At 49.4% G+C, this 16,229-nt stretch overlaps 1 protein-coding gene across 1 annotated transcript; it reads right to left on the bottom strand.

Moving 5' to 3' along the window:
• Nucleotides 1–159: 159 nt before the first annotated feature.
• Nucleotides 160–13,347, bottom strand: LOC138353771 (fap1 adhesin-like). The gene is made up of 11 exons (XM_069307171.1): nt 13,332–13,347; nt 12,811–13,185; nt 8,579–8,709; nt 8,189–8,320; nt 7,770–7,961; nt 5,046–6,323; nt 4,506–4,637; nt 4,095–4,247; nt 3,510–3,719; nt 1,092–1,271; nt 160–297 (listed from the first exon to the last, which is right to left on the bottom strand). Exons 1-11 carry the CDS (start codon nt 13,345–13,347, stop codon nt 160–162), a joined length of 2,937 nt encoding a protein of 978 aa, XP_069163272.1.
• Nucleotides 13,348–16,229: the final 2,882 nt, after the last annotated feature.

Below are 16,229 nucleotides of genomic sequence, written 5' to 3'. Positions count from 1 at the left end.
CGCTGGGAGGGGGACTCGCTGGGAGGGGGACTCGCCAGGAGGGGGACTCGCTGGGAGAGGGACTCGCTGGGAGGGGGACTCGCCAGGAGGTGGACTACCATGTCGTAGTCGTCTCCATGGTGATGGAGCTCACCTCAGGTACTTCCTCGGTGATGGAGCTCAACTGGAGTACTTCACCTGAGGTACTTCCTCGGTGATGAAGCTCACCTCAGGTACTTCCTCGGTGATGGAGCTCACCTCAGGTACTTCCTCGGTGATGGAGCTCACCTCGGGTACTTCCTCGGTGATGGAGCTCACCTGGAGTACTTCACCTGAGGTACTTCCTCGGTGATGAAGCTCACCTCGGGTACTTCCTCGGTGATGAAGCTCTCCTCAGGTACTTCCTCGGTGATGCAGGTCACCTCAGGTACTTCCTCGGTGATGGAGCTCACCTCGGGTACTTCCTCGGTGATGAAGCTCACCTCAGGTACTTCCTCGGTGATGCAGGTCACCTCGGGTACTTCCTTGGTGATAAAGCTCACCTCAGGTACTTCCTCGGTGATGCAGGTCACCTCGGGTACTTCCTCGGTGATGAAGCTCACCTCAGGTACTTCCCCGGTGATGCAGGTCACCCCGGGTACTTCCTCGGTGATGAAGCTCACCTCAGGTACTTCCTCGGTGATGCAGGTCACCCCGGGTACTTCCTCGGTGATGAAGCTCACCTCAGGTACTTCCTCGGTGATGAAGCTCACCTCAGGTACTTCCTCGGTGATGGAGCTCACCTGGGGTACTTCCTCGGTGATGGAGCTCACCTGGGGTACTTCCACGGTGATGGAGCTCACCTCACGTTCTTCCTCGGTGATGGAGCTCACCTGGGGTACTTCCACGGTGATGGAGCTCACCTCACGTTCTTCCTCGGTGATGGAGCTCACCTGGGGTACTTCCACGGTGATGGAGTTCACCTCACGTTCTTCCTCGGTGATGGAGCTCACCTGGGGTACTTCCACGGTGATGGAGCTCACCTCACGTTCTTCCTCGGCGATGGAGCTCACCTGGGGTACTTCCACGGTGATGGAGGTCACCTCACGTTCTTCCTCGGTGATGGAGCTCACCTGGCGTACTTCCACGGTGATGGAGCTCACCTGGGGTATTACCACGGTGATGGAGATCACCTCACGTTCTTCCTCGGTGATGGAGCTCACCTGGGGTATTACCACGGTGATGGAGATCACCTCACGTTCTTCCTCGGTGATGGAGCTCACCTCACGTTCTTCCTCGGTGATGGAGCTCACCTGGGGTACTTCCTCGGTGATGGAGCCCACCTCGGGTTCTTCCTCGGTGATGGAGCTCACCTCACGTTCTTCCTCGGTGATGGAGCTCACCTGGGGTACTTCCACGGTGATGGAGCTCACCTGGCGTACTTCCTCGGTGATGGAGCCCACCTCGGGTTCTTCCTCGGTGATGGAGCCCACCTCGGGTTCTTCCTCGGTGATGGAGCCCACCTCGGGTACTTCCTCGGTGATGGAGCCCACCTCGGGTACTTCCTCGGTGATGGAGCCCACCTCGGGTACTTCTTCGGTGATGGAGCCCACCTCGGGTTCTTCCTCGGTGATGGAGCCCACCTCGGGTTCTTCCTCGGTGATGGAGCTCACCTCGGGTTCTTCCTCGGTGATGGAGCTCACCTCGGGTTCTTCCTCGGTGATGGAGCTCACCTCGGGTTCTTCCTCGGTGATGGAGCCCACCTCGGGTTCTTCCTCGGTGATGGAGCCCACCTCGGGTACTTCCTCGGTGATGGAGCTCACCTCGGGTACTTCCTCGGTGATGGAGCCCACCTCGGGTACTTCCTCGGTGATGGAGCTCATCTCGGGTACTTCCTCGGTGATGGAGCCAACCTCGGGTACTTCCTCGGTGATGGAGCTCACCTCGGGTTCTTCCTCGGTGATGGAGCCCACCTCGGGTTCTTCCTCGGTGATGGAGCCCACCTCGGGTTCTTCCTCGGTGATGGAGCCCACCTCGGGTACTTCCTCGGTGATGGAGCCCACCTCGGGTTCTTCCTCGGTGATGGAGCCTACCTCGGGTTCTTCCTCGGTGATGGAGCCCACCTCGGCTACTTCCTCGGTGATGGAGCTCATCTCGGGTACTTCCTCGGTGATGGAGCCCACCTCGGGTTCTTCCTCGGTGATGGAGCCCACCTCGGGTTCTTCCTCGGTGATGGAGCCCACCTCGGGTACTTCCTCGGTGATGGAGCCCACCTCGGGTACTTCCTCGGTGATGGAGCCCATCTCGGGTACTTCCTCGGTGATGGAGCCCACCTCGGGTACTTCCTCGGTGATGGAGCCCACCTCGGGTACTTCCTCGGTGATGGAGCCCACCTCGGGTACTTCCTCGGTAATGGAGCCCACCTCGGGTTCTTCCTCGGTGATGGAGCTCACCTCGGTGATGGAGCTCATCTCGGGTACTTCCTCGGTGATGGAGCCCACCTCGGGTTCTTCCTCGGTGATGGAGCCCACCTCGGGTTCTTCCTCGGTGATGGAGCCCACCTCGGGTACTTCCTCGGTGATGGAGCTCATCTCGGGTACTTCCTCGGTGATGGAGCCCACCTCGGGTTCTTCCTCGGTGATGGAGCCCACCTCGGGTACTTCCTCGGTGATGGAGCCCACCTCGGGTACTTCCTCGGTGATGGAGCTCACCTCGGGTACTTCTTCGGTGATGGAGCCCACCTCGGGTACTTCCTCGGTGATGGAGCTCACCTCGGGTATTTCCTCGGTGATGGAGCCCACCTCGGGTACTTCCTCGGTGATGGAGTCCACCTCGGGTTCTTCCTCGGTGATGGATCCCACCTCGGGTTCTTCCTCGGTGATGGAGCCCACCTCGGCTACTTCCTCGGTGATGGAGCCTACCTCGGGTTCTTCCTCGGTGATGGAGCCCACCTCGGGAACTTCCTCGGTGATGGAGCCCACCTCGGGTACTTCCTCGGTGATGGAGCTCACCTCGGGTACTTCTTCGGTGATGGAGCCCACCTCGGGTTCTTCCTCGGTGATGGAGCCCACCTCGGGTACTTCCTCGGTGATGGAGCCCACCTCGGGTACTTCCTCGGTGATGGAGCCCACCTCGGCTACTTCCTCGGTGATGGAGCCCACCTCGGCTACTTCCTCGGTGATGGAGCCCACCTCGGGTTCTTCCTCGGTGATGGAGCCCACCTCGGGTTCTTCCTCGGTGATGGAGCCCACCTCGGCTACTTCCTCGGTGATGGAGCCCACCTCGGCTACTTCCTCGGTGATTGAGGCCACCTCGGGTACTTCCTCGGTGATGGAGCTCACCTCGGGTACTTCCTCGGTGATGGAGCTCACCTCGGGTACTTCCTCGGTGATGGAGCTCACCTCGGGTTCTTCCTCGGTGATGGAGCCCACCTCGGGTTCTTCCTCAGTGATGGAGCCCACCTCGGGTTCTTCCTCGGTGATGGAGCCCACCTCGGGTTCTTCCTCGGCGATGGAGCCCACCTCGGGTTCTTCCTCGGCGATGGAGCCCACCTCGGGTTCTTCCTCGGTGACGGAGCCCACCTCGGGTTCTTCCTCGGTTATGGAGCTCATCTCGGCTACTTCCTCGGTGATGGAGCCCACCTCGGGTACTTCCTCGGTGATGGAGCCCACCTCGGGTTCTTCGTCGGCGATGGAGCCCACCTCGGTGATGGAGACCACCTCGGCTACTTCCTCGGTGATGGAGACCACCTCGGGTTCTTCCTCGGCGATGGAGCCCACCTCGGGTTCTTCCTCGGTGATGGAGCCCACCTCGGTGATGGATCCCACCTCGGGTACTTCCTCGGTGATGGAGCCCACCTCGGGTTCTTCCTCGGTGATGGAGCCCACCTCGGGGTCTTCCTCGGTGATGGAGCCCACCTCGGGTTCTTCCTCGGCGATGGAGCCCACCTCGGGTTTTTCCTCGGCGATGGAGCCCACCTCGGGTTCTTCCTCGGTGATGGAGCCCACCTCGGGTACTTCCTCGGTGATGGAGCTCACCTCGGGTACTTCATCGGTGATGGAGCCCACCTCGGGTTCTTCCTCGGCGATGGAGCCCACCTCGGGTTCTTCCTCGGTGATGGAGCCCACCTCGGGTACTTCCTCGGCGATGGAGCCCACCTCGGGTACTTCCTCGGCGATGGAGCCCACCTCGGGTACTTCCTCGGTGATCGAGCCCATCTCGGGTTCTTCCTCGGTGATGGAGCCCACCTCGGGTCCTTCCTCGGTGATGGAGCCCACCTCGGCTACTTCCTCGTTGATGGAGCCCACCTCGGCTACTTCCTCGGTGATGGAGCCCACCTCGGGTACTTCCTCGGTGATGGAGCCCACCTCGGGTTCTTCCTCGGTGATGGAGCCCACCTCGGGTTCTTCCTCGGCGATGGAGCCCACCTCGGGTTCTTCCTCGGTGATGGAGCCCACCTCGGCTACTTCCTCGGTGATGTAGCTCACCTCGGGTACTTCCTCGGTGATGAAGCCCACCTCGGGTACTTCCTCGGTGATGGAGCCCACCTCGGGTACTTCCTCGGTGATGGAGCCCACCTCGGGTTCTTCGTCGGTGATGGAGCCCACCTCGAGTTCTTCCTCGATGATGGATCCCACCTCGGGTTCTTCCTCGGTGATGGAGCCCACCTCGGCTACTTCCTCGGTGATGGAGCTCACCTCGGGTACTTCCTCGGCGATGGAGCCCACCTCGGGTTCTTCCTCGGTGATGGAGCTCACCTCGGGTACTTCCTCGGTGATGGAGCCCACCTCGGGTTCTTCCTCGGTGATGGAGCCCACCTCGGGTTCTTCCTCGGTGATGGAGCCCACCTCGGGTTCTTCCTCGGTGATGGAGCTCACCTCGGGTTCTTCCTCGGTGATGGAGCCCACCTCGGGTTCTTCCTCGGTGATGGAGCCCACCTCGGGTTCTTCCTCGGCGATGGAGCCCACCTCGGGTTCTTCCTCGGTGATGGAGCCCACCTCGGGTACTTCCTCGGTGATGGAGCCCACCTCGGGTACTTCCTCGGTGATGGAGCCCACCTCGGGTACTTCCTCGGTGATGGAGCCCACCTCGGGTACTTCCTCGGTGATGGAGCCCACCTCGGGTACTTCCTCGGTGATGGAGCTGGGTTCAGGTCGTCCGCTGGGTTCAGGTCGTCCGCTGGGTTCAGAGATGTAAGTGGTCTGCTCCTGCTGTTGCTGGGATTCGCCCGTTGTGGACGGAAAGAGATCCGCAACAATCCTATGCTGGAGGCGGGATGAGTGAGCCCCTACCTCAGGTTCTCCTTTGATTATTGAGCTCATCTGAGGTCCCTCTTTGCTGCCCGAGTGTGCCTTGGAATGCCCTTCTGTGGCCGAGCGCTCGTAGTGGAGAGGAGTGAGCGAGTGATGCGCCTGCAAGTAGAACTGAAAGTGGTGCTTGAGACAGGCGGCGCACGCACATCCGCCAACTTTGAAGTAAACCAAGACGAATTCTGCGTCTCGTACTGGCGATGGAATGTCTGCGAGACCCTGCTGAAGCTTCTGTAAACTCACCACCTTCCAGTATGCTTCACACTGTCTCTGCGGCAGCTTTAACTGCATCCAGTCTGCGGTACGCTGATCTTCCTGCGGCGTCATCTGCTTCCGGTCTGCGGTACGCTGATCTTCCTGCGGCGTCCTCTGCCTCCGGTCTGCGGTACGCTGATCTTCCTGCGGTGTCCTCTGCCTCCGGTCTGTGGTACGCTGATCTTCCTGCGGCGTCATCTGCCTCTGGTCTGCGGTACGCTGATCTTCCTGCGGCGTCATCTGCCTCCGGTCTGTGGTACGCTGATCTTCCTGCGGTGTCCTCTGCCTCCGGTCTGCGGTACGCTGATCTTCCTGCGGCAGAACTAACTGCCTCCAGTCGTCTTCTCTCACTCTCTTCTTCAGTATCCGCTTGAAGCATTCTGATCGTCCGCAGGGCTCCGATCGTCCGCAGGGCTCCGGTCGTCCGCAGGGTTCAGAGAGGCAGATTACCTGCTGCTGCTGGGAACAACCGTTTTTGGAGGAAGGGAGATTCGCAACCACTCTATGCTGGAGCCGGAGAGAGTGGCCCTCTTCCCCCTGCTGCTGCTGGTGGTGCTGGTGGTGGGGAGAGTGGTCCTCATCCCCCTGCTGCTGGTGCTGCTGCTGCTGCTGCTGGTGCTGCTGCTGCTGGTGGTGGGGAGAGTGGTCCTCTTCCCCCTGCTGCTGTATCTGGTGGTGGGGAGAGTGGTCCTCATCCCCCTGCTGCTGGTGGTGGTGCTGGTGGGGAGAGTGGTCCTCATCCCCCTGCTGCTGGTGCTGCTGGTGCTGGTGCTGCTGCTGCTGGTGCTGCTGCTGCTGGTGCTGGAGGGGAGAGTGGTCCTCTTTCACCTGCTGGTGGTGGTGCTGGTGGGGAGAGTGGTCCTCTTCCACCTGCTGCTGGTGGTGGTGCTGGTGGGGAGGACCGGGAGACCGGGCCCTCACCCGGAGGTCCGCCATACGAGTCTTCATAAAGACGACAACAGCTCCACAGATAACACACAGGAGGGCTGCCAGCTGCCCAGCACCGTAGAGGGCGCCTCCCTCCAGCAGGCGACGCGGCTCTACACGCCACAAGAGGACCGACACCTGCCAGATGCGGCAGCAGAGAGTAACCAGCGAGCCAGCGAGTGGCACTTGCGTCATCATTGTGTCCGGGTCTTGGGTCAAGCCCCTGATGGCATCCTGCGACGTGAAGAACCTGCCCACAACAGGCAGATAGCTCCAGCAGCCCTGCTGCTCCTGCAGCAATTGCAAGAGGTGGTGCCTGAGGCAGCCCAGGACGTAGATCACTCCTGCCGACGACACCCACACGAACAAGCCAATCAGCACGCAATTGAAGAAGAACTCGTAACAAAACTCTTTAAAACTCATCACCATATTTAATGAATTATCCCAAGTATTATCAAAACTGTATTGATTCCTTACCAAGAGGTAATGGAGTCATTTGCGCTTCAAGGGGAAAGGGGATGGTGAATGAGTAAAGTGAATCATGTGGGTAATGAGTGAATCATGTGGTGAGTCAGTGAGGACCTGGACCAGCCCAACCACTTGGACGGTCGGGGATTGAACTCCGACCTGCATGGAGCGGGGCAAGTTTCCAAAAGCCTTAAACAGCGTCTCTCCCACTACGATTAAGGGCCCTTCATCTCTAATGTCTATGATGGGGCGAGGTAAACTCATGTATATGTATATGTATGATGCTTCATGTAAATTTTAGTATACCTGTGTCCTCTCTACCATGTGTATATTCCATAAGTCATCACGTTGCTGAAGCCGTGCCCAACCACCTGGGCTGACCGGCCTGGCGTCATGCAGGCCGGCGTTCAATCCCCGACCGTCCAAGTGGCTGGGAACCATTCCTTTTCCCCGTCCCATCCAAATGGGGGGAAGGAGTAGATTATCCTGATTATATATAGATTATAACATAATTATTATTATTATGGAGTCCACCTCGGGTACTTCCTCGGTGATGGAGCCCACCTCGGGTACTTCCTCCGTGATGGAGCCCACCTCGGTGATGGAGCCCACCTCGGGTACTTCCTCGGTGATGGAGCTCACCTCGGGTACTTCCTCGGTGATGGAGCTCACCTCGGGTACTTCCTCGGTGATGGAGTCCACCTCGGGTACTTCCTCGGTGATGGAGCCCACCTCGGGTACTTCCTCGGTGATGGAGCCCACCTCGGGTACTTCCTCGGTGATGGAGCCCACCTCGGGTTCTTCCTCGGTGATGGAGCCCACCTCGGTTTCTTCCTCGGCGATGGAGCTCACCTCGGGTACTTCCTCGGTGATGGAGCTCACCTCGGCTACTTCCTCGGTAATGGAGCCCATCTCGGGTACTTCCTCGGTGATGGAGCCCACCTCGGGTTCTTCCACGGTGATGGAGCCCACTTCGGGTACTTCTTCGGTGATGGAGCCCACCTCGGCTACTTCCTCGGAAATGGAGCCCACCTCGGGTACTTCCTCGGGGATGGAGCCCACCTCGGGTACTTCCTCGGTGATGGAGCCCACCTCGGGTACTTCCTCGGTGATGGAGCCCACCTCGGTTCTTCCTCGGTGATGGAGCCCACCTCGGGTTCTTCCTCGGCGATGGAGCTCACCTCGGGTACTTCCTCGGTGATGGAGCCCACCTCGGGTTCTTCCTCGGTGATGGAGCTCACCTCGGCTACTTCCTCGGTAATGGAGCCCACCTCGGGTACTTCCTCGGTGATGGAGCCCACCTCGGGTTCTTCCACGGTGATGGAGCCCACTTCGGGTACTTCTTCGGTGATGGAGCCCACCTCGGCTACTTCCTCGGTAATGGAGCCCACCTCGGGTACTTCCTCGGGGATGGAGCCCACCTCGGGTACTTCCTCGGTGAAGGAGCCCACCTCGGGTTCTTCCTCGGTGATGGACCTCACCTCGGGTACTTCCTCGGTGATGGAGCTCACCTCAGGTACTTCCTCGGTGATGGAGCTCACCTCGGGTACTTCCTCGGTGATGGAGCCCACCTCGGGTACTTCCTCGGTGATGGAGCCCACCTCGGGTTCTTCCTCGGTGATGGAGCTCACCTCGGGTACTTCCTCGGTGATGGAGCTCACCTCGGGTACTTCCTCGGTGATGGAGCTCACCTCGGGTACTTCCTCGGTGAAGGAGCCCACATCGGGTACTTCCTCGGTGATGGAGCCCACCTCGGGTTCTTCCTCGGTGATGGACCTCACCTCGGGTACTTCTTCGGTGATGGAGCTCACCTCGGGTACTTCCTCGGTGATGGAGTCCACCTCGGGTACTTCCTCGGTGAAGGAGCCCACCTCGGGTACTTCCTCGGTGATGGAGCCCACCTCGGGTACTTCCTCGGTGATGGAGCCCACCTCGGGAGTAGTAGGGATGACATGCCACAGACGATATTTTGTTTCTGGGAAATATCGTCTGTAGCATGTCAGGGTTTTTAGGTTCCAAAGGGGAAATATCGTGTGTAGCATGTCAGGGTTTTCAGGTAAATTTAGAATATCGTCTGTGTGGAGCCATGGTTTTCAGGTCAAATATCGTCTGTGTGAGCCAGGGTTTTCAGGTAAATTTTGTGTCACAGATTTTAGAAGTATGGATTTCTTATGAGAAAAATAATTTCCGAGACATAGAAGTTTGTTAAAGCCTTATGGGACAAATTCAAATAACGTGTGTAGCACTTTAGGGTTTCCAGGAGAACTCTACGGACATGTTTTACATGTTTTCAACTTACAAAATCGTCTATGTAAGCCTTAGTTATTCATATAAATTTAGAAAATCACCTGTGTAAGTCATGGTTTTTCAGGGTTTCGTACATCACACCCCCCTCCCTCCCCCCTTACCTCGCAATCTGTCGCGTCACCTTTATTTACTTTGCGCCCAGCCAGCCAGTCGGCTCTTAATCTTATCTTATCTTCTCCATAATAATATCTGGACCGTCCCTCCTCTCTCTCTCTCTCTCCTTTCATTCAGTTCAACTATTTTCCAACATCGTATGTTTGCTCCTTTTCATTAAGCAAGTCAGTTTTACACAAATAAATCACGTTAGTAAGCATGTTCTAGCTCACGTTCCCCCACCTTAGTCCCCTGTCGTATAATGAATACTATCATTCCAATCCCTCTAAAATTTTAAATAATTATATTTCAAATGTAGTTCAATACAGTAATTTAGTTACCAAGCTCCAGCGCTTGTCCTCCGCCTTAGCTCTCTCTCGTATCTTCGTTAGTATCAGTCCAATTTCCCTGAAATTTTTACCCTCTGTATTTCGGGCACCGTAAATAAGATCAAAACAGTTACCAAGCTCCAGCTCTTGTCCTCCGCCTTAGCTCTCTCTCGTATCTTCGTTAGTATCAGTCCAATTTCCCTGAAATTTCTACCCTCTGTATTTCAAGCACCGTAAATAAGATCAAAACAGTTACCAAGCTCCAGCGCTTGTCCTCCGCCTTAGTTCTCTTTCGTATCTTTGTAAATAAACCATCAATTTCCCTTAAATTGTTACCCTCTGTATTTCAGACACCGTAAATAAAATCAAGTCAGTTACTGAGCTCCAGCGCTTGTCCTCCGCCTTAGTTCTCTTTCGTATCTTTGTAAATAAACCATCAATTTCCCTTAAATTTTTACCCTCTGTATTTCAGACACCGTAAATAAAATCAAGTCAGTTATCGAGCTCCAGCTCTCGTCCCCGCCTTAATTCTCTTTCGTATCTTTGTAAATAACCCATCAATTTCCCTAAAATTAAAAGCAGACATACTTCAAAGTTAGTAAATAAGATCAAGTCAGTTACTGAGCTCCAGCTCTCGTCCCCCACCCTCTTCCACCCTCAAGTCTTTGTAAATAAACCAACAATTTCCCCGAAATTTTTACCCTCTGTATTTCAGACATAGTAAATATGATGAAAACAATTATAAAACTCTAGCTCTTGTCCTCTGTCCAAGTTCACTCCTGTAAATTCATTACTATCAATCCAAATCCCCCTGAGATTTAAACACCCAACTACATTTTCAGACATAGTAAATAAAAACCAGTTCAGTTATCAAGTTACAACTCTTGTGCCCCAGCTTAGTTCATTTGTGCAAGTTCTTTATTTTCCAACTAAATCACCCTGAGATTTAAGATCACCTTATTTTCTAACGTAGTAAAATTAATCTGGACATTAGCCTTAGATCATCAGACATAAATATATTCGATCAAGTCCGTCTCCAGCGTATCTCTTATCCGAGTATACACATAACCCCAACCTGTTTAATTATCTTTCACCCCCTCCCACCTTCCTCCATCTCATCCAAGTCTCATAAATTTAAATGTAGCTGTTAATTTGCGTTCTTTCCCCGTTCATAGCATATTCTCTGTAAGTTCAGATCTGTACTTAGTCTTACATATTCTCTACTTCTTTCCCATTTTATACAAGACTTAAACAACTATTACCGTCTCCTCTATCTTATTTAAACATGAGTCATATGTAAATATACCCGACTCTTTCCATCCATTACAAGTCCTAGCTTGTTCACCGCCCAACTCACTACACTGTCTACTTTACATGTTGTAGCATGTTTTCCGCACATCTTGATACCATCCCTTACAATCTCTCAATCCTTTACACATCCCAACTTTCAACCCTTTCTTACAATTTTCCTCCATCCCTCCGCTACATGTTCTTACCCGTTCATTACAGTCCACTACATATTCTCTAATCATCTCTGTACTAATTCTCAAAACTAGTTGTTTCTGTCATTTTAGTAAGTAAGTAAGTAGATCATCGTTATTAACAACAACAACAACAACAACAGTAACATTACTAATTCACAGTAAGTTACTACTGAGCATTTAGCAGTTATCCATTTTCAAAATAAGGTCAATATAAATCATTCTAAGACATCTTCGTACAATTAAAGATACTTGCCTGCGCACTAAGTCATTACTTACAGTAGCATCTTAAGGCATTGTTTTCGTAACTCAGTTTTATTAAACATACACCTTCATTAGTCAAAGGAAAACTTTTCAAGTCATTGTATTCAATATTTCCGTTAAACTTACTACATCATGTCAGTATTCTGTTTCATAATTAAGTACTTGTTTCAGTCCTCCAATGTAATAAGCAAATTATTCTATTAAGGATAAAGAAATCTTATTTAGAAGAGACATTAAGTTTATTACAACATTTAACGCATACAAGTGTTTTTAGTAGTTATACAGGTATTCAAGAAATCATAAGTGTTCTTAGTAGTTTTACAAGTGTTCAAGAAAATCATATACAGTTATTCTTAGTAGTTTTACAAGTGTTCAAGAAAATCATATACAGTTATTCTTAGTAGTTTTACAAGTGTTCAAGAAAATCATATACAAGTAAGTGTTCTTAGTAGTTATACAGGTATTCATAAGTGTTCAAGAAGCAATTATATACAAGTGTTCTTAGTAGTTATACAAGTGTTCAAGAAAATCATATACAAGTGTTCAAGAAATCATAAACACTATAGTCTTATATAGAAATAAACATTTGAATTTATAAAAGAATTATAAGTAAAACATGTATTTGATTTCACACAATGAAACTCACTATCCAGCAAGTTAAAAAATCCATCACATGCACAGCATCCCCCTTCCCCTTCTCCAAAATAGATTAGTTTTTGTCCCTTAAATTCCTTTAAAACATAGAAAGCATCGCTATAAACATTATCATCACAAATCAATTCAGGCCAGGACATTAGAAGTACTTCTCTGTCATTACAATAAGTCCTAACTGCTTCTACAGCATCCATTTGTTCAACCTCCATCCACTTACTCTCACCCATATTCGAGTAATTATCTGTAGCTCGTACCACATTAGTGTGTCTTATCCTAATAAGATTTTCAATAAAGGCCATACCAGAGAAAACACCAAGTACAGGATCCTGTCCTATAAATCTCATCACCGCCTCTATTTCTATCTTTTGGGGGGTATGATATCCTATTTCTGGTACGGAAAAGATGGAAAGCTCTCCTCCATATGATCAATTAAACTCCAATGTTCATCTTCTTCTGTTTTAGGGTGAATAATACTAAGCTCTTTCACAGTCTTACTATTTACCTGCTGTTGCAGTTCATCCTGGCTCATTATAGTATACACTTCTCGTTCTTCAGAACTCAACTTATTAATAAACCAGTTTGCAGCATTTGGAGAACCAATTTCATCCACAAATTTTCTTATAAAAAATTTATCCTTTAAGTTACATCCTATAGGCACTTCTTCAAATTCTGGAAATATGTATTTAAAACGGGGTTTAGGTCTAAAAGTGCAAATTATTTTATCGCCTTTAAATAACAAAGAAATTTTCTTCATCTCAGCCTTACTAGGAATTTTCGTCAGCAACAACACTTGACAATTCTCATGTTTCTTGAGTACATCTGTAACACTCTCTTTTAAGCTAAATAAGACTATATCACATTTTATCATTGGAAGTTCTTCTTTCAACTTTATAAAATCACGACCAATCAGTATCATTAAAACATTTTCACTTTTGCTAATAAACTTTGCTAGAGCTGGAACAATGTTCTCATGCGTACATTTATCAGTATGTGTCATCACTTTATAAGTCTGTTTTTCCGCCAGGGGCATATTCTTCCACAAAACAGTCGAAGCTGGACTTTGCCATATAGTTTCTGACACAAGATCAGGCATGCTTCCAAACCCTGGTAGACTCTTCACATCCATCACATGGGGTAGATCTTTAAACAAAGAAAAATACAATATTTAACACAGGGACTATTAAATAATCATAATATTTCAAACTAAAAGATATTCAATAATAAGCAAAATTATATCACAACAAATATAACGAGTACTGTAAGTACATCATACAATAAGCACTTACTGTATACAGCAGCCATCGATCCGAGTATGTCTTGTCGCTGCTGGACCGAGATGGGGAGTTTATGGCAAGATATATCCCGACCTAGCTTATCACATCGGAGATTGTTACGCTCCGCCCCTCTCTCTTAGCTGTAGTTTCCAAATTAGTTATATGTATTATTTTAGATCTACTAGTTTTAACTATGATATTCTCTTCCGTTTATTAGATCCATCCTCTACTTGTTTCTTCTCTCTCCCAGTCCCCGTAACATCTTCTCCAAGAGGTATACGAACCATTAATAATTCTTTTTTATTATTCTTTAAAACATAAGCTAAATGGGCTAGTCCTGGAAAATAGTGTGTCTCCCATTCTTCTTGTTCTTCTTTACTCCATCCTATTCCGTCATTAAACCCAATACCATATGGAATAATTATACGCTGGATTAAATTATTATTTCTTGCCTGACAACAAATTTGCCTTATTGCAGATTTAAAACTCCAACGTTTAATAATATCTTTCTGTAATCCTAGATCTTATTAGAGCTACTGTATTGAAGTCCTATAATATGAGGTTTTATTTCTGGTTCTGGAGATAAAGCAAGTACTATACCACCAGGAGTTATATTATTCTGTACCACTTCACACTCGGAAACTTTACTGTAAGGATATTTTTCCCATAACAGTTGTGCAAATCCACCAGATAAATTATGAGAATCGTAGACAAGACAGTCTCCAGGTTTTAGAATTTCATCACTAGTAAAATCAGCATCTATAATACACTTATTCAAACGCTTAAGCTTCACTTGCATGTACATAGAACAATCCATCTTGAAGTAAGACAGAAAAAGTTTCGTACCTCTTCCTATATACTCAGAAAAGTAGAGTTGACATTTAGACATTAAAAGGGAGAAAATAAACACACGAGTTTCTATTTTGTTATTTAATGTGTAAAAATGTACAATGTATTTAATTTGTAAAAATGTACAAAGTATAAATTATTTACAGACATTATTATTCCCAATCCATCTTCTCTTCTAAATTTGTAAAACTACTACTAACACACATTGTAACATTAGTATCAACAGACGTAGTAACATTAACAGGTGTTGAATTAATTGTATCAGACAACTTAGTGTTGATAGAAGGTGAACTAGCATCAGCGGTAGCAGGCGTAGCATCATCTTCAGGTGTCCTAGCAGCATCAGTAGCATTAGTTGTGGGTCCATTTTGAAGAACAGCAATGTATGGAATCTTATTTTCAAAGATGCCGTGGGTGGATGACTGAGGAGGAACGATGTTTTCAGGACGTACTATGAAGAGTACAATACCTCGTTTTCGTAGTTTTTGTCCTATTTTCTCAAGTATAGGCAAATATTTACTTTCCCATACTGCGCAGTTGTCCAAATAACTTGACATGCCAAACCCATATGGAATAATAATTCTCTTAACACATCTTTTAAGAATGAAAACAAGGGCTTCCTTCAGAGCATTTTCAAACCAGCGCCATCTCTGATATTCTGTATCTTTTTCAAGTCCATCGTAAAAATGTTCATCTAAACTTCGTACTTCACACGGAGGATTTTCATATGCTGGTAAAGTTGCAGGTCTACTAGCAAACTGAGTCACTAAACCAATAATAAGGGGTAGATGGGGATCTTCATCCATCCTGTTGTTAAATTCAGGTGGTTCTCCAATATGTATACTGCCAGGGTTACTGCGATAAGATACAACAGCCCTGTTTTTGTAAGGAAAAGTAGATTAGAATGCGCCTCTGTGTGCCACCTATGTATGGAGATCAGATAAGAAATCAGAAGCGGGGAGCCACATAGTGCCACTCCATATTAGGTCACCCAAGGTGTGAGTGGTAGCAGTCGAAAAAACAGTGAAGATAGGTATCTATTATGTGCCACTATGATCATGTTCATTTATACAGTAAAGTATGACAATATATTTAAGTAAAAATGAATTTATTTGTATAATAAACACTCGTGGGTGAGTGCCAGTTACGCCCCCACATTCCTCCATGGGGTAGGTGTAAAACAGGTTCCTCCCGGTGAGGGTGGTTGCCCGTACCCTTCCTCGCACCTAATGGCCTTGACTTTACCGTAACAGAGTTCCACACCCAGCGGAGGTCGAGTGGGTCTTATATAGGGGTATTAAATTATAAATCTCCTCCAGGGGTTAAAAAAAATCAAAGAATTTATTAATGTTTTATTAGGTAAAAATCACAAATGATGTATAAGAAGTTAATTATGACCCCTATCCCCCCCCCCCTCCACCTCCCCTTCCTCATCTGAGTAGAATTCTGACGTCTCCCCATCCGTGGTGAGTGGGGGGAGGTCTTGACCCCCTCCCCCCTCTCTTGGGGGAGTGGGGTGAGTTGGCTGGTTGCCTTTTGGACGACTTTCCTTCTGACTCTCATCTGAAGTGTTCTGGAAAGAGATGGGGAAAATAATTTATAGGACTATATCTTTTATTTGAAAAATATTCTATTTCCTCTAAGAACAGTTAGTACATACCTCTCCCCCTGCAGGAGCGACCTTGTGTCCTCTACAGCAGGCATCATCAATTAGGGTACGTAACAGCATCTTGTTTGGGGCAGACCTTCCTCGTAGAATTACTACTCTACAAATGTGGACAGGTCCTAAGAATTGCACTGAAAAAAAAGAAGAGGTAAAATAGAGGTTGAGCAAACTTTCTATTGTGGGAAAAAAAATAAATCTTTACCAGAAAGTGAGGGTAATACTAACCAGGCCCTTCAAGGACTTCAATCTTCCCTGCGTGTGTTTCTGGGGAGACGCCTTCCATTTGTAGGATAAGGGGGATGGGGGTCTTCTAGGGAGGTTGTGGGGTGAGAGGTGTTTTATATGTGGGGTAATCCCCCTGTTAGGTGGGTTGCCTAGCTAACAAAAATATTCTC

Source organism: Procambarus clarkii, chromosome 59 (assembly GCF_040958095.1).
Source record: "Procambarus clarkii isolate CNS0578487 chromosome 59, FALCON_Pclarkii_2.0, whole genome shotgun sequence".
In the NCBI taxonomy this organism is placed as follows: Eukaryota; Metazoa; Arthropoda; class Malacostraca; order Decapoda; family Cambaridae; genus Procambarus; species Procambarus clarkii.
This window is presented reverse-complemented; position numbering and strand designations above follow the sequence as displayed.

Bases quoted from the DNA above. Each gene is read 5' to 3' on its own strand.
- LOC138353771 (XM_069307171.1), bottom strand. The intron at 6,324-7,769 runs GTGAGCTCCATC...TCTCCCCTCCAG, and splicing joins TCACCGAGGAAGTACCCGAG to CACCAGCAGCAGCAGCACCA. The intron at 298-1,091 runs GTGAGCTCCATC...GAAGTACTCCAG, and splicing joins TCACCGTGGAAGTACGCCAG to GTGAGCTCCATCACCGAGGA.